General features: G+C 41.8%; 1 protein-coding gene across 6 annotated transcripts in view; it reads left to right on the top strand.

The window, feature by feature from the left end:
- Positions 1–3984: 3984 nt before the first annotated feature.
- The window catches only part of RAPGEF2 (Rap guanine nucleotide exchange factor 2), a 249448-nt gene continuing 234555 nt past the window's right edge, over positions 3985–18877 (top strand). For 4 of the 6 annotated variants that reach the window (XM_032248533.1, XM_032248534.1, XM_032248532.1 and 1 more), the window contains exon 1: positions 3985–5172. In XM_032248533.1, coding sequence (XP_032104424.1) covers positions 5104–5172 — 69 coding nt within the window. In that variant the 5' untranslated portion in view covers positions 3985–5103. The remainder of the gene's footprint in view (positions 5173–18877) is intronic. The other 2 variants (XM_032248536.1, XM_032248535.1) reach the window with 2 other exon arrangements.

The raw sequence follows: 18877 nt of genomic DNA, 5'->3' as shown, positions 1-18877 counted from the left end.
CAATGCATGCCAAGTATCAGATGTCCTAGATGCTGAATGGTGATAAGCATTATTGACATATGTAGATAAGTGGGTTATACATAGTGTGAAAATTAGCTTTAATTGAAGTTAAATGATAGCTTAGAAGTTGACAGTGAGTTAGTCATTTTGTTGGTGGATAAGACATACTATTATGCCTTACCTGAGGTGTTTGATGTAATTCAGAATCACAGTAGAGCACACAGAGAAAAAAGACCTCAGTTTGCAAGTGGAATTCATAACTCTGGCTGTGAGATCTGGGTGAGAGGCATTCCTATCTGGTGCAGAGGGTCCCCTCTAGTATCCTCACCCCCACCATGGGGCAAGGAGTTCCATACTCTCTGACTTCCTGGAACCCTGGTCCTGACTGCCCTGCCACTTCCAGACCTCATCTTCCAAGGCTGGCCCTTAGCCCGAGGAATCGCCAAGGGGTGGCTTTTTTGAGGGCTGTCATATCACTTAGATGTTCAGGCTGGATTGCCCTCTTATGGGTGAGCCTTTCCATGGGATAGGATGAGGCTGAGATGGAAAGAAAATGGGATTCCAGTTACAGACCAGACACCAGTACTACCTGCACCAGTGCTCCCTCAGTTAATTTGTAGCTTTTAGTATTTATGATAGGGTATATTGGTCTCCATTTGTTAGCTGGCTCTGGATCTTTCTAAAGTTAAAGACAGACTGGGAACTAGGGGAAGTCATATAGCCTATGTTAGCATCAGTTCTTCATCTGTAAACAAGATGATAACACTGTCCCACTAGCCTCAAAGGGTTGCAATGATGTGAATAATTTTAAATATAACTACCATTTGTTGAGTATATATTGTTGTTAAGCACTATGCAAGGCACTTTGCATGTATTGTATCTTCACAAATCTTCAGGGTATGCAATTTTTTGCTTCTTTTTCTTTCTTTCTTTCTTTTTTTTTTTGTGACAAGGGTCTTGCTCTGTCACCCAGGCTGGAGTGCCATGGTGTGATCATAGCTCACTGCAACTTTGAACTCCTGGGCTCAAGAGATCCTCCCACCTCAGCCTCCTGAGTAGCTGGGACTGCAAGTGCACCCCATCATGCCCAGCTACTTTTTTTTTTTTTTAAAGTTTTTGTAGAGACAGAGGTCTTGCTATGTTGACCAGGCTGGTCTTGAACTCCTGGCCTCAAGCTTTCCTCCTGTTTCAGCCTCCCAAAGTGCTGGGATTACAGGTGTAAGCCACTTTGCCTGGCCAGACTACTCAATTTTTACTCTCCTTTTATAAAACAGAAAACAGGCTCAGAGAGGTTAAGTTTCCTCTCCCAGTAGTTTTCCCCCAACCAGAGACACAAGTGAGATAATGTATGTAACAATCTCATACAAATACAAAGTAACATGATAGTTACTCCTTCTTGTAACCATTTAATACATGTTTGTTGGCTAACTGGCAACAAACTATGTGTTGAGGATATAGCAGTAAATAAAAGGGACAAACATCCCTGACTTCAGAAGCTTACAATACAGTGGAGGAAGAAAACAGTTAATAAAATAAATAAGTATAGATGGTTCTCAGTTTATGATGGTCAAGAAATCGACTTTTGATTCTTCCACTTTACAATGGGTTTATCAGGGTATTAAGTGCATAAACCCATTTATCAGGGTATTAAGTGCATTTCTGACTTACAATATTTGAGACTTACAGTGGTTTATCAGGATGTAACCCCATCCTAAGTGGACGAGTACCTGTAAAATATATAGTATGTCAGGTGGTAGGTAAATTAAGGAAGATAACCAGAGTATATGGTGTTACAGGGAAGGTGACACTCAAATAAAGATATGATGAAGATGAGGTACATTCTATATTTTGGTTGTTTTGTGTGCATTTTTCTTTTTGTTTTTGTGGGGGCAAGTGGGGTGGGGAGAGGTGGAGAGATAATCCAGGCAGTAGAGGGAACAGCAGATGGAAAGGCCATGAGACCGGAATTTGCTTACTGTTTCAGAAACAGCATGGAGGTTAATGTGCTTGGGAATAGAGTAGCAGGAGAAGAGGTCAGAGAGATAAAGGTCCATAGGTCATTCAGGCCGTGGTTAAGACTTTGCCTTTTACCTTGAGTGATATGAGGAGCTAAGCAGAGGAATGATTCGAGCTGGAGTGAAAAGAATTCACACTATGTCTGCTGTGTTGGAAATGAAGTGTAGCAGGCAAGGTCAGAAAGAGGGGGACCAGGTCGGCGGTTATGATCAAGTGCTGGCCGAACATGATGCTAGATTGGACCAGGGTCATGGCAGTAGGGGTGGCAGGTTAGAGGCTGGAGATCAGATATGGTATTTTGGAGGTTGAGCTGATGGTTTTTACCAACATTTTTGAGGTATAACAGAAAGAAAGGAGTCAAGGAAGTCAAGGTTTTCACCTGGGGTATGAAAATGGGGATGGGGAAGGCTGTGGGTGTCTGAGACAGGAGATCTGGAGCTGGTTTGCACATATGAATTCTGAGATGTCTATTAGACACCAGGTGGAGGTGTCAGTTATATTTTTTCACTTCATTGGGTCTGAATTCTTTTATCCCCCACTTTCTCTTTTCAGAGCTGTATTGGCACTTATTCATGTTCCTTTGCTTTCAAGGTGGTGGCCTATGTCATAGAGAATTTGATGTTGGGGCTCAACTAAGAGGTGAGAGAGAAATACAGAGAAGTAGCTCTAGCAAGAGTAATATAAAAAGGTCTATAGATACAATTTGTAGCTCAGATTCCATTTCACAAGGTTGGGCAGGGACAGTCCCTTTGCTAGAAGTCACACAAGCTGTTTAGTGCACACAGGTGACTTAAGGAACCCCAAAATGTTAGCTGACAATCTATTCCAAGTGTTTAGAAATAAAGATGTTGAAAAGCATGTTTGAAAATTTGATAAAAATTCAATGTAGTAGTTTATAAATAAAACTAATTGTCTCTACAGATATCAAAATATGAACTTGTGGGGGATGGGGGCAAACAAAAATAAATCCCTGGGACCAGAACAGCAGAGTGGTCCCAGACGCTTGGATTGACCTTACACATCTCCACGTGGCTGGGGCGAGTGTGTGTGTGTGGAGGGGTGGAAACGGGGGGCTGAGCGAAGCAGCAGGAGCGGTGACATGTTGAAGGACCATGTATTGTTTCTGGACCAAGTGAATTTGGTTTGGAAATCTGAGTATCTAGAGGAGGAGGCTTGTTCTGTCCAAGGCAAAGCCAGATCTACCAATAAATGTTTCTGATTAATACCACAGAACTTGCCATCCTGGTCTGTCGCTAAGGAGTGGTCACCTTTAAATCTGGAGTGTTTGCTGGTTTAGGGGTGGTAGTGGGTCTGGTGTTGAAACCTCTCTCTCTAATTTCGTGGTCATTTTAGTGTCTGAGGTGCCAAATCGGGCTTGGAAAGCAGGGGAGGGTGCAGCAAATTACAAACAAGCAAAACAAATCCTAAGAGGATTTAGCGGCACAGAAGCAACTCGGGGCCAACTCCTGGGCTCAAAAAGAATGCCCAGTATGGCCCGGGCTGGCGGGCCGGTCTTCTGCCCGGGGTTAGCTTTCAGCCCCCAGGCGGCGGCTTGGCGCCAGGAGCGGGCGGGGAGCTGCGACCCGACGCGGCTGGGTCTCCTAGGAGCCAGCGTCGGGCGTGGGGAGGGGGCGCGGCGTGAGGCAGTGGGGGACACTGCGAGAGAAAAGCCCTGCGCTTCTTGCCGGGGCACCGGGACTTGCGCCTCCTCCTAGGGTTCAGGCCGCGCGAGGGACCCGCCAGCCCGGCCGATGGCTCCGCGACCCCTTGCCGCCCGAGCGGGGCTCACCTGGGCGCCGCCGAAAGTGCAGCTGTGACGCGAGGGCGCGGCCGGCAGGCGGGCTGGGAGCGGGGAGGCGGGACCCAGCACGGCGGAGCTGCCCCGCCCCCCGGTGATGCGGCGGCCGCCGACTGGACCCCGCGCTGTCACTCACTCCTCACCATGGTTTCAGCACAAAGCAACAAGGCCCGGAGGCCGCTTCCTCCCTGAGGAGCGGCTCGGGCGGCCGGAGAAGGCGCAGGAGGAGGAAGAGGCGGAGGAAGAGGAGGAGAATCGCCGCTTCCCAAACACTCACTCTGAGGGGGCTGTCCGCAGCGCTCTGCTCTCGGCCCTCGGACGCCCGCCGCCGGGAGTCCCGACCCGGGCTGCCCGCGGCCCCGTCTTTCCCCTCCTCCGCCCCGCACAGACGAGGAACAAAGTTGCCGAGAGCGACTGGGCCGTAGGGCTGCAGCCCGGGCCGGGTGCTCTGGCCGCGGCGGCGGCGGCGCCGGCGCCGGGGCAACTCCGCTCCGGGAGCGCTGATGGGGGGAGGCGGCGGCGGCGGAGCCCACAGCGGCGGCCCGAGCAGCAGAGGCGGCGGCGGCGGCGGCAGGGCGGCCCGAGGGGATGCAGCAGCAGTCGGGAGGGACGGCCGAGCCCAGTAGACGGAGACCAGGAGCGGTGGCGACGGCGACCGAGGTGATCGGGCTTCGCAGCTTCCAGACCTGAGCCAGACCCACCCGGTCCGTCCTCCCGACCAGCGGCCGCGGCGCCTGAGCGCCCAAGGACTGGGGACGCGGGAGATCCGAGTGCTTCCCGGAGACCCCTGGGTGGCGGCGCGAGCCCCTGAGAGGAGGCGGCGACCCTCAGCGCCGAGGGGGAGGAGGCTCTGCTTGCCCGCAGCCCTCCCCACTGCCACTCGTACCTCCCTAAAAATAACTCGGGCCCGCTGGGGCCAGGAGGAGCCGCCACTGTCCCCCGAGTGGAGCCGGGGAGGCGTGTCGAGCCAGGGCCGGACGGAGCCCGCGGAGCGGCGAGGAAGAGGAGGAGGAAGGAGAGTCCCGCCTGCCGGGCGCAGGGCAGGGCAGCTTACGCGCGCCGCGACCCTCCCGGCTGCGCCCAGCGCCCCTCGCGCCTGTACCGCGCTCCGGGCCGCCGGGCCCATTCCAGCCGCCCCCCCCGCGGGCCCCGCGCCGCCGCCGCCGCGGTTTGGCTGATTAGCCTCGGGCGGGCGGGCGCAGCGCGCAGGGCGGAGGCAGCCGCGGCGCTGGGCCGGGAGGAGGCCGGCCAGGGTGCCGAGCGGCACGGCCCGATCCGCAAGTGGGGAGATGGCGTCCTACGTGGATAACAACTTCCGCCAGGCGGTAATGAAGAATCCCCCCGAGAGGACCCCCCAGGTGAGAACGCCGCGGCCGCCTGCACTTGACCGGATTTCTGCCTCGCGGGCTGCGTCTTCCCCTGTTCCCCCACCTCCTTCCTGACACAGTTCGCCCCGAGCACCCCACTTCTTCCGTCAGGAGCCCCAATTCCAAAGGCATCCAACCTCCGAGTCTTTCGCTCCGCCTATGCTGGTTTTAGTTTTCCGTCTCCTTGACGTTCTCCTCAACGCTCCCCTCACCATGACTGACCTTCCCCCTTGTTGTCCGGCAGTGAGAGAGAGAGAGAGAGTGAGAGTGAGAGTGTGTGTGTGTGTGAGTGAGTGAATTCTCTAGCTTTCCCTCTCCCTGACCGCCCTTGGGGACCTCTGAATCTCAGGGGATGAGGTCTCATCTCCCCTTGGCCAGCGACTCTTGCCCCCGTGACTGCAGATCCGTTCCTCCCCTTGCAAGTGGCCCTTCTACCTTAGGAGTCCGTGGTGTTTGAAAGGTACAGTAGGAAACTTGTATGGTTGTGCTAAAGACAAATCCATTTTGACTTTCTAAAGTAAAACATTGAGGTGTTTGTATGTTTACTATTTTGCTTTTTTTTTTCTTTTCGTTTTTTTTTTTTTGGAAGGATGCTGCTTTCAATTGAAGGGAAACAAAGTTGAATAGCTAGGCTAGTCCTTTTAGTTGAAATTGCAGACCTAGCTGCAGAGCAGGCATGTTCAAATACACCCCCGGGAAGGGCACCCTGCGGATTCTTTCGGTGTTGCACAACCTTGTCAAAATTAGATAAGTTTGTTAACCTTTATACAATTTGTTTACCTTCAGGCTTATTCTTCACTTAATTTTAGCTGCCAATAGGATTGGATTTGGTTGTCTCAAGTTTTACTAGAGAGGGCGAAATTTTATAAAAATGTGGCTTAATTTTCTCCACTTTTAGTTGTTGACCCGATAATGACGCATATTCCTAAGCATTGGGATGGTGACTACAGGAGATCCTGTCTGCCAACCCTTTTAAGACAAATAAGCCCTCCTGATTCTTGGGACCATCAAACATTTAGGATCTAATGCTTAAAAGTGTTACTTCGCTTGTTAGGTGTTGGATGCCATCTGTTCAAATCCAAATGCTCTCGTTCTCTGATGTTGATTATTATTTAGTGTGGCGAGAACCTAATAAAATAGAGTCTTCCCCTGGCCGCCTTTGGACAAGCCCCAAGAATGGCACCTGGTACCGTTTTTTGATTTTTCATTTTCCCTGATGGAGCTGTCACATCTGGGAGATCATGGATAGATTGCACATGTTTATCAAACGTGTGGAAGATGGCGGTAGTTTTTACAAGAAAATTTGTTTCAGTGTCTCCAGAAAGTTCCCATTCTAAAAGACTATTTTTATCCCAACAAGGAATGTCCTGCTTTGATCTTGCCCTTCTCTTGGTGCCGCACTCGCAGCCTCTCCTGTGCCTTTCTCATCTATTTAAAATTGTCAGTTGGATCAGTCTTCTGCATCTGAAAATGCGCATTCCCTGTCTCAGTGTGAAGGAAAAGCAGATTTCAGTGAAATATTTCCTTTTCTTTCAAGAATACTTTTTTAAGGTGCCAAGTGAAATTATGCATGCTGAGAATGTTAGAACCTAGCAAGGCTGGTCCGAAAATGATGTCAGAGGCCTTTGGTGGAAATTAGAGAGGGGGGAAGTGGTGCATTTGGTTGATTAGTTAGAATAATAACAATGACTAAAACCTGCTATCAGGTTGGGAGGGTGGGTCACCAAACAAGACTAGAAGAGGCAAAACCTCCACTGTGACTGCGGGGTGACTGTGCCAAATAAATGAACTGTTAAACTTTATTGTTCCCCTGCCAGTTGTGTAGAATAAAAACTGACCCAGCACAGAATCTTGCCTGAGCCAGAAGTAAGTGGGCCAGCTACTACTAACCCCACGACTTGAGAGCTCCATTGATAGTTGGAAAGTGGCACATTTGCCCCACCAAATCTTCCTAGAGAAACCAAACATCAAAAAACCTACCAAACATTTCAGACATTCCTAAGTGTCAGCCCTACTGACTTTGATGTTCATTTGGTTATTACTAGAGCAAACCCTTATGTTTATTTGTTTACGAAAGTTGTTCGAAATGTGAACGTTTTCCATCTTTACTTGACCGGCCAGAGGTAATTGTCTAAAAATTTAAAATGTACTCAGAAGTTATTTTTAAAAAAGCTTTTGTAGAAGTTACTTTTTATATTAAGAATGCTTTGTTAATGGAATGCTGGAAAATTTTCTACAGTCTTGTCTTATAAATGTTTGTGAGTTAGAATTTTGTAATATAAGAAAAGCAATGTTGTCAAATAAGCTTGATATCATGAACAGAAGGACAGGAATTAGGAAAGTTTTGCTGTTGTGCTTCCTTCTGTTTCTGAGGATAGACTTGATAAAGGAGTTTGTGTGATTCTCGTTATAGGCAAAAGGAAAGTGCTTTAAAAGAGAAGAATTGGAAAACATGTAATTTATTTTTCCTGCTGTTCAATTTGTTTTTTAAAGTCTTGCCAGCCTCATTCATTTCCCAAGCTCCGTGAAAACATAGGTTTGTATTTAGGTCTATCAATTGCCTAGAAGTAATCCTGATGTCATCAGTGTAACCTAAGAAGTTGGCCAGAAGAGAATCTTGGGGTGGAAAGAGCACCGGGAACTTTCATAAATTGGAAGCTTTTCATGTCCACCTGGAAAATGAAAACACATTTCATTTAGGTATGTCTTTAGAGAGGGGAATAGTAAGGAGAAATACCAAAAAAGCTATCATCTGAGTTTTAGCCAGGTTATGCATATTCAGTTTCAAGAGACTATCACTATTTCACCTCATATTCTGAGAGAATGAAAAAAATCTTTAATCCAATGTGTGTCCTGTATTGTGTGTCTGGAAACCTGACTGAGTTCTGGTCAATGGGGCATTGTATTCTAAATAACAAACTTCCTTGAAAATAATGAGACCTGAAAACATTCTATTGATATTTTTCAGTGCACCTCTGTTGAAAAACAGGACTCTTAAGTAATTGCTTTATTTAAGTATTTGAGTTTCTGTCTTTAATCACTTAAATGAGAAGCTTGGTCACCAGGGCAATTTGGTGAAGTAAAAGATGTAAATAAATTACAGCTTTTATTCCCCAAGGCTTATACAATAAAATGATTTTTCTAAACCATTTTATTAACTTGTTTAGGCCCTTTGAAATTGCTTCTGTAGAGTGTTTAAATGCATCCTGTTTTCAGTTTTTCAGGTGAAACATCTATTGCAAAATTGTGTCCTCTACTTAAAAGACCTAATGTAATGCATTTTTAGTTAGTTGTAAAAGTTACTTTAAGAAATGTTATATGTAAAATAACTACCACCTCAGCTCCTCCTAGTTAATAATCTTACCCTTTTTTTGGCTATTACAACTTTAGATATAGTTACTAACCCAATACTGTGTCGTAAAGAATACAGGACTTAATTTATTACCAAGTCATTCAGTAGAATTCATCTTGAGTCATAATGAGAGGGCTGAAAACAATAACTTTAGCCCAGAGAACTGTAAATTATGAGAAATGGCACAAAAGAGTATCTCTGACAGATATTTAACTTGCAAATCTAATGGAAGAATTGTATCGGTTGCAGTTAAATTTTCCATTTGAGTTTCTTTTTACCATTGTTTATAAGCAGACTCATATTTTCATTTGTCAGCCTATACTTTGATTATATTTTAGCGCATTTTGGGTTTCTAGTAATATTTGCTTCTCAAGTGGTTTTTGTTCATGAAACACAGGTAAACTATCTGTATGCCATTTAAAAAGCGTGTCTCATAAAGAAATGATTGATCACAAGGAGTTAGATTTCATAACAATGATATTTTAATTGCTTGGTAAAAGAAATCATTTATAACTGAAATATTAATGTCAAACTATTAGCATGTGACTTTGAACAAGTGAGAACTTAAGTTTATGGTAAAAGATGTTAACATTACTTGCAATATTGATAGAACCTTAGTCGCCTTCAAATAACCTTTTAAACATTTAGTAATTAACAGTTCCATAATTAGCTTTGCATATCTTGGCTGAGGGTCAAAAATGAAAATCTCTCCAGCTGCAATGCTGTATGCAGATACTGGTTTAATGTAGTCGCAGTCATTCCCAAATGCTAGAATTTCACAGAACCTTTTTTTTTTTTTTTTTTTTTTAAGGAGAAGATTACTACCTGGGTTTTTCCATCAAGAAGGGACATAAGAACAAAACTAGTTATAATCTCTTACCGATATCATTTAATCTTACTGTTTTTAAGAAAGGAAGGATGCACTGTTACTCTAAAGCTCAGTCGTGAAAGAAAATAATGTTTGTTTCATAAGAAAATATACTGCATTTTTTAAATTTAATTTTACTTTGGACCTGAAAAAAACTTTTGGGTAGATTTTGGATGATTTAAAGTATCACAACAAGACCTTCTTTTGGTGATATTTGATGAGATGGGGTGCATTCAGGATGGAATGGCCATAGACAATATTTGGAGATGGGGTGCATTCAGGATGGAATGGCCATAGACAATATTTGGTGATATGTATTTGGAACAGGATCTTGCTTTGTTGCCCAGACTCACTGCATCCCCTGTCTCCCAGGATCAAATGATACTCCTGCCTTGGTCTCGTGAGTAACTAGGTCTGCAGGCTGATGACACTGTGCCTGGCTAATTCAAACGTTTTTTTGTAGACATGAGGGTTTCACTTTGTTGCCTAGACTGGTCTTGAAGTCCTGGGCAGAAGTGATCTTCCTGCTTCAGCCTCCCAAAGTACTGGCATTACAGGTGCGACCCACTGCACCTGGTCCAATGGTGATATTTGAAGTTCAAGTTACATAAAATTGTGATGGGATGTGCCTCAGATGTAAATGGACTATCCGAAATAATGAATTGATAACCTTCTAGAAATAAAAACTCTGATGATTTTGCTGGACTTACATACTTAATGAAAAAAAATTATTCCTGTTTTCAAAATTTTATATAGAAGTAACTTTGACCAGGAGTGGTGACACATACCTGTAACCCTAGTGCTTTGGGAGGCTCAGGGGGGAGGATCTCTTAAAGCCCAGATGTTCAAGACCAGCCTGGGCATCATAATGAGGCCCCATTTCTATTTTTAAAAAAGGAAATTTGGTTTAGACTTAGGAGATACGGGAACCACTAAAAGTCATTGGTCCTTGATACCTGCATTTCATGGGATATTCCTTCTCTTCACTCCATTTTTGGTAACAATTTTCTTGTCCTGTAAAATGATAATAGCTTTCTGAGGCTTTGTGGGTTATGTGAAAAAAGAAAGTACATTAACTATTTAGTGCAATGCCTAATGTTAGTCCTCTTTGTAGCACATTTTATAAAATATCTATTATTTAACAGGCCTTGGGAATTCAAAGATGAAATGTGCGTCCCTCAAGTAACTGACTAATCCATTGTTATAAGTAGGTTGTAATTCATTAGTGCTATAACAGCTATCCTATGACAGCACTGAAAAGGATATGGACTTCCTAGATGAATGTGTATTGAGTTGTAGGGGAGTAAGAATTCACCCATCAGTGAACTGGGGGACCTGAAGTGCATTCCAGATTGACCTACTGTCATATGAGTAACACACATGGTAAGACAACATGTGTAGATCTTTGTTCAGTGTGCTGGGAACCAGGGGAGTGAGACAGGAATGAGGAATGATTACAGGTGTTTGGAAGGTTGTGATTTGTGAGGGTAGTGAGAAGAGACCAAGAGTTCTGTTCAAGACTGACCTTCGCTCTCCTGGCTTGAGATGGTTGGGAGGCTGAATTACACAATGGAGATGGATTAGAAATACTGCAGGCGTAGAATCTGCTGGACAGGCTGGCTGAATGTGCACATTTTATATCTCATTATACTAAACTGTACTCGAGTTAACACCAGTGCAGCCTGAGTATGGCACAGGATGATCATGGATATTTTATAGTTCATAGGAAAAAATCCAAGTTGTTGAATCCAAGTTGTCGAAAATAGTCTTATACTATTTTTTTCCCTTAAACATTAGTGTCTTCTACCACATGTATGTTTTGGGAATCTAGTTTGAAATACCTCGTTAATTGTATAGTTATACTAGGCCGGGTGCAGTGGCTCACGCCTATAATCCTAGCACAGCATCATTAAGGCTTATTACCTTTTTGTTAAAATGAATTTCTGTTGTTGTTAGTGAATAGTTTGGCCCTGTTCTTCTAAATACCAACAGTGTCTGAGGATTGGGGGGTTGATGGTAAAAGGCGACATGGATTTAATAGTGATAATGAAGAGAAAGCTCTGTGATAATGTGTATAAAATATAGAGGAAAGAGGATAAGGTGTTGGATGAGCAAGAGTTGTGATGGCATACCACATTTGGGATGTTTCGATATGTATGTATTTTTTTTGTCGTAATTTTTTTGTCATAATAGAAGTGGTAAGGTTAGCCTTAGCTTTCATGATCCCTCATGTAAAGGAATTTGTCAATATTCTCCAGTTGAAATTTAAAAAATAAATCAGAAGGAAGTGTAATGACTGTGTAATGACTGTATACGAAAGGGAGTCCCAATGGCCAAATTTGGGACAATATGAGAAGCAAATAATGACAGTAATGGATTATAACCCCTAGGGAAGAAAATATCCATGAGCCCATACTGATGTAAGTAAGTAGTTGAATAAATAAGTAAAAGCAGGAGAAGAGACAGCTCTTTGTTACTGTAGAATTCTAATTAGAAAATGAAGGAATGATGGAAATAGAAAATCACCAATAAGCAAACACCACAGTAGTAATTGTTACAGGCAAGAATCATCAATGGATGCCAAAATTAGCGGGTGAAGGTTATGATGAAAAATATCATAATAGATCTTATCAGGATACTTGCACAGTCTCAAAATATATCCCCCACAAAATTAACTATAAAGGAAAAATTAGTACTTGATAGTAAAGAAAACTGGTGATACCAAATTAACCAGATCATCAAAGTTAACATCATTAGTAATAAGACATGTCAACATCATGTGTCTCCTGAAAATGTACTGAGAAAGAGACATCTCTGGTATTCTTAATTAAAAATATCAGACAGACTCAAATTTAAGGACATTCTACAAAATAACTGGCCAGTGCTCCCTGGAAGTATTGAGGGTGTGGAAGATTAAGAAATGCTCCAAAACTGTCACAGATTGGAAGAAACTAATGAAATGTGATAACCAAATGCAGGTTGGGATTCTGGAATTGATCCTAGACAAGAATAACGACAACAAAAAAGTTATTAGGATGACTGGTGAAATTTGAATATTTAGATAATTTTACCATGGTTATTTTAGATGCTAAATTACAGGAAGCTGGGTAAACACATAGGGGATCTTTGAACTGTTTTTTTACATAACGATTTTTACTCTTAAATTATTAAAAAATTCAAAGTTAGAAAAAGGAAGCATAGCTTTTAAAGTATTTTTTTATGATCCTGAGAAAGGGCTACCAAATTATGATTTAAAAAAAAATCTTTTAGGCTGGGCATGGCAGCTCATTCCTGCAATCCCAGCACTTTGGGAGACTGAGACGGATGGATCACCTGAAGTCGGAAGTTCGAAATGAGCTTGGCTAACATGGTAAAACCCTGTCTCTACTAAAAATACAAAAAATTAGCTGGGCATGGTGGCACATGCTCGTAATTCCAGGTACTTGGGAGGCTGATGCAGGGGAATCTCTTGAACCCGAGAGGTGGAGGTTGCAGTGAGCCAAGATTGTGCCATTTCCCTCTAGCCTGGGTGACAGAGTGAGACTCTCAAAAAAAAAAAAAAAAAAAAGAAAAAAAATTTTTTTTTTCCTGTTTAAAGATATACTCTTTATGAAGCCCCTAGTGATATTTTGTATGTATTGGATCACTAGTAAAAGTTGAGGCAGTATATTTATTAGTTGGAGAAACTTTAAAGCACACACACATAATAGCTAAAAATAAATGGATGAGAAGAGATAAAAATGGTAACTTTTATTTTGTTTTATTTTATTTTTACAACAGAATCTCACTGTGTCACCCAGGCTGGAGTGCGGTGACATGATCATGGCTCACTGCAGCCTTGTCCTGGCTCAGGGATCCTCCCACCTTTGGCTCCTAAATAGCTGGGACGGCAGGCATGCACCATTATGCCCGCTAATTTTGGTATTTTTTAATAGGTCTGGGTCTCGCAGTGTAGCCCAGGCTGGTCTTGAACTCCTGGGCTTGAGTGATCTTCCCCTCTCGGCCTCCCAAAGTTCTGGAATTATAGGTAGGAGCCGCGTTGCTTGGGCATAATTTTAACAATTTATTCACCTTTATTCCCACCTGAATTTTGTTGATATTCCCAAGATGGAGTGTACTTTATCAGTGTTTAATGTTTCATGATTCTGAATTTAAGTAAATTAGAATTTTTGGCATAAGGAAAATTGTTGGAAATAGAATATTTCTTGTATGTTTAGCAAAATGGAAAAATTGTAGTAGTAGCTTAAGGAAGTCAATCTCAGTGAAATTTAAATTATAGATTCCCTCTCCCCCATTTTTTTCTTTCCTGTGACCTTAAAAATTCTTTAAATTGTTACTTTTGGTAGGAGTGAGGGGGTGGAAGGGAATGGCAAGGGTGTGTTTAAAAGTCTAGTCAGAGCCACTGTTATAGCTATGGATGATAGTGTTATCTAAGCTGAGTATATTCAATACTTTTTTTTTTTTTTTTTTTTTTTTTTTTTGAGACGGAGTTTCGCTCTTGTTACCCAGGCTGGAGTGCAATGGCGCAATCTCGGCTCACCACAACCTCCGCCTCCTGGGTTCAGGCAATTCTCCTGCTTCAGCCTCCTGAGTAGCTGGGACTACAGGCACGCGCCACCATGCCCAGCTAATTTTTTGTAGTTTTAGTAGAGACGGGGTTTCACCGTGTTGACCAGGATGGTCTTGATCTCTTGACCTTGTGATCCACCCGCCTCGGCCTCCCAAAGTGCTGGGATTACAGGCTTGAGCCACTGCGCCCGGCCTATATTCAATACTTTTATCTTAAAAGGACTTTATTAGGATTTAAAAAGAAAATAAGGAATTAAAAAAAATCAAATTAAGGCAAAAAATCTCTACACATTATTCCCTCACATGTGTGCCTTTACATTTAGGTTATAAAGTCAGCCCCCCCTCCACTCCCATGGATTAGCTAACTGTCGTTCCTTTTTTAAATTTTTGATGGTAAATACTGGATAATGAATGCTGTTTTTTATATGTTATGTACTTTTTTCGTAATTGAAATTGGTGTTAGAAGATTGGATTAAAAAACAGGAGACCTAGCATTTTAGATAATTATAATATAAGCAGGAAGGTATTTACTGTTTTCAATAATAAAGACATAAATCACTTGTTTTCTTATTTTAAGATACTTTTCTTGGTATTTGATGTTTTCAATAATAAGTTGCATTTAAGGGCCCAAATGAAAAAGAAAAGAGCAGGCAAGGTTTTGAAGTTACTAATTGTATAAAATAAAATGAAAAATGTGTAAACATACATGTGTGGACTAAACCTAATTGACAGTCATCCATTTCTTTATATAGAAACTATTTGAATTCTACAAGGCAATGAGTTTCTGACTTTTTTTTTCCTCTAAGCTGCTTCATGCAGTCTTAACAAACTCCATTTCCTTTTAAACACAGTCAAATTTATTAGGGAATATTTTGTCAAATTGATAAAAGTAGTTCTCTGCTACCTGACATCAAACTGTACTACAAGGCTACAGTAACCAAAACAACATGGTACTGGTACAAAAACAGACACATAGACCAATGGAACAGAATAGTGATCTCAGAAATAAGATTACATGTCTACAACCCTCTGATCTTTGACAAACCTGACACAAAAACAAGCAATGAGGAAGGGATTCCCTATTTAATAAATGGTGCTGGGAAAACTGGCTAGCCATATGCAGAAAATTGAAACTGGACCCCTTTCTCACACCTTATACAAAAATCAACTCAAGATGGATTAAAGACTTAAATGTAAAACCCACAACTATAAAAGCCCTAGAAGAAAATTTAGGCAATACCATTCAGGACATAGGCACGGGCAAAGATTTTTTGACAAAAACATCAAAAGCAATTGCAACAAAAGCAAAAATTGACAAATGGGATCTAATTAAAGAGCCTCTGCACAGTAAAATAAACTGTCATCAGAGTGAGCAGACAACCTACAGAATGGGAGAAAATTTTTGTAATCCATCTGACAAAGTAGTCTAATATCCAGAATCTACAAGGAATTCAAACAAATTTGCAAGAAAAAGACCCCATCAAAAAGTAGGCAAAGGACGTGAACAGACACTTCTCAGAAGAAGACATTCATGCAGCCAAGAAACATGAAAAAAAGCTCAACGTCACTGATCATTAGAGAAATGCAAATCAAAACCACGAGATACTATCTCACACCGGTCAAATGGCAGTTATTAAAAAGTCAAGAAACAACAGATGCTGGTGAGGCTGTGGAGAAATAGGAATGCTTTTACATTGTTGATGGGAATGTAAATTAGTTCAACCATTGTGGAAGATGGTGTGGTGATACCTCAAAGACCTAGAACCAGAAATACCATTTGACCCAGCAGTCCATTACTGGGTCTTTATAATAGAATATAAGTGATACTATTATAAAGATACATGCATGCGTATATTCATTGGAGCACTATTCACAATAGCAACGACATGGAATCAACCCAAATGTCCATCACTAATAGACTAGATAAAGAAAATGTGATACATATACACCATGGAATAGTTTGCAGGCTGTGAGATCATGTCCTTTGCAGGGACATGGATGGCGCTGGAAGCCATTGTCCTCAGTAAACTAACACAGGAACAGAAAACCAAACATTGCGTGTTTTCACTTATAAGTGGGAAGCTGCACAATGAGAACACATGGACACGGAGGGGAACAACACACACAGTGTGCGAAGAGGGAAGAGCATCAGGAAAAACAGCTAATGCATGCTGGGCCTAATACCTAGTTGATGGGTTGATAGGTGCAGCAAACCACCATGGCACATTTTTACCTATATAACAAGCCTGTACATTCTGCACATGTATCCTGGAACTTAAAATAACAAATATTTATCAATCAAAGTTATATCTTTTAGTTATTGTATTGAAAAACTGCTTCATGAAATGTATACATTTTCTGAATGACTGGAAATGAGTTTTGAAAACTCATGAGTTTAAAAAATCGAAATACAGCATCATAAAATGCGAAGAATTGAATTAAGGAAGAATTTGATAGCATTTCAATGTTTCTAATCTTCATTCATATCTGATCCCCATCCTGTTTTTGTGGAGCTGTAAGAAATTGAAAAGCTTTATGGCAAACACTTTCTGTGTGTCTTGCTTGCATTTGGGGTACCACAAGCTTGAATTAGAATCCGTGTGCTTAGAGACCCAAAAGTTGTTTATTCCCATATGTGGACCTCCTAACCAAATGGTCATCTGAGACTTAAGTTGGAATGGGTGAGAATTCCTATCTTGATTCTATTTTCTCTGATGTGGTTTAAATCTACATCCCACAGTTAGAGAAAACTCTGTGGGAAGCAACATGCTAAAATCATTTCACTTTAAAAGTCATTGTTTCTACTTTATATATTCTGGGATGGTTTTTTTTTTTTGTAGTTATAAATTCATATCTTTAATTGTATTCATAGAATGCTTGTTTTGAGTTTAGTGTCTTTCCTTCATATAACCTCATGGTTATAATCTTGGCTTCCGGTGTCAAACAAACTACTTTGCGGCCATGGGCAGGTTACTTCGCCTTAGCCTTAGGCTTTTGGATTTCACGGCCTTAAAATTTCACAACACAGCGGGCATTGACATTTGTTCATCACCTATTTATTATAACAAGTAAGCATGTTAAAATACACATAAACTTGCTAGGCACTAGCTTCATTTAAGAAAGGATATTTTACGGTCATAAAAATAGGAAGGTCATAGAAAGAAATACAGCTTTGTTTTGTTATATTCTGGGTTTGTATTTTTCAAGGATTGATGAAAATTTCACATGGGTGGTTATGGTAATATTACCAACCTCCTATAATTGTGAAGGTTAAATACATTAATATAGGGGTATCCAATCCTTGGGCCACAGACTGGTAGCAGTCCATGGCCTGTTAGGAACCAGGCTGTACAGCAGGAAGCTTCATCTGTGTTTACAGCCGCTCCCCATTGCTGGCGGTACTGCCTGAGTTCCGCCTCGGCAGTGTTAGAGTCTCGTAGGAGCAAAACCCTATTGTGAGGTGCATATGCAAGGGATCTAGATTGTGCACTCCTCATGAGACGCTAATGCCTGATGATCTGTTACTGTTTCCCATCACCCCCAGATGGGACTGTCTAGTTGCAGGAAAAGAAGCTCAGGGCTCAGGGCTCATGCTGATTCTACATTTATAGTAGGTTGTAAAATTATTTCATTATATATTATGATGTAATAATAGAAATAAAAAGCACAATAAATGTAATGTTCTTGAATCATCCTGAAGCCCCCACCCTGGGGAAAAATTGTCTTCCATGAAACTGGTCCCTGGTGCCAGATGGGTTGGGGACCGCTGCATTAATGTATCTTAAAGTTCTTAACACAATTTCTGGCATTGAATGTTTGATAAATATTTACTCTTCTTATTACTGTTTTTCAGTAGTTGATATTCATTACTTTTACTTTTTCCCATAGATAACTTTTCATCATTAGTTTAATGACTAATTCACCAAAGTGATTTTAATAAGTTGATTTGATAGACTTGTTTATAGCATGGATTGTATTAGGTTTGCAGGTTGCCAAGAACTGCACGTATAGGGGCTTAACTCTGGGCTTTTTTTAATACAGTAAAAAATCTAAAGGCAGACAGTGCAGGGTTGGGTTGGTGCAGGTGCTCAAGAATGTAATTTAAAGAAACTGGCTGAGTCTTCTATTTAGCAAGCAATTTCAGTCTTCAAAGTCACAAAATGGTAGGTAGCCCCAAAAAATAGGAAAGGAAAGGGGTGGATGTGAAATCCTTTTTCTGGTGTTTTGTCTTTTTATTTTGAAGGAAAGCCCTCTCTAGATACTTACTATTGGCTAAGGCTGTGTCACCTGGTGCTACTCTTGTCCACAAAGGAGGCTGGAAATTTGAGAATTTTGCGTTTAAGCCTCTGTAATACAGAAAAGCAGGAAAGAAAGAGATTAATGGGTGTACTACAACAGATTTACAAGAAAAAAACAAACCCATCCGAAAGTGGGCAAAGGATGAACAGACACTTTTCAAAAGAAGACTTATATGAGGCTAACATATGAAAAAAATGCTGATCATCACTGATTATTAGAGAAATGCAAATCAAAACCACATTGAGATACCACCTCACGCCAGTTAGAATGGTGATCATTAAAAGATCTGGAGACAACAGATGCTGGAGAGGATGTGGAAAAATAGAAAAACTTTTACACTGTTGGTGGGAGTGTAAATTAGTTCAACCATTGTGAAAGACAGTGTGGCGCTTCCTCAAGGACCTAGAAATAGAAATTCCATTTGACCCAGCAGTCCCATTACTGAGTATATACCCAAAGGATTACAAATCATTCTGTTATAAAAACACATGCACACATATGTTCTTTGTGGCACTGTTTACAATAGCAAAGACCTGGAACCAACCCAAATGCCCATTGACAACAGACTAGACAAGGAAAATGTGGCACATATACACCATGGAATACTA

The sequence above is a fragment of the Sapajus apella genome, unplaced genomic scaffold, assembly GCF_009761245.1.
Source record: "Sapajus apella isolate SASKATOON/1434 unplaced genomic scaffold, GSC_monkey_1.0 scaffold67, whole genome shotgun sequence".
In the NCBI taxonomy this organism is placed as follows: Eukaryota; Metazoa; Chordata; class Mammalia; order Primates; family Cebidae; genus Sapajus; species Sapajus apella.
This window is presented reverse-complemented; position numbering and strand designations above follow the sequence as displayed.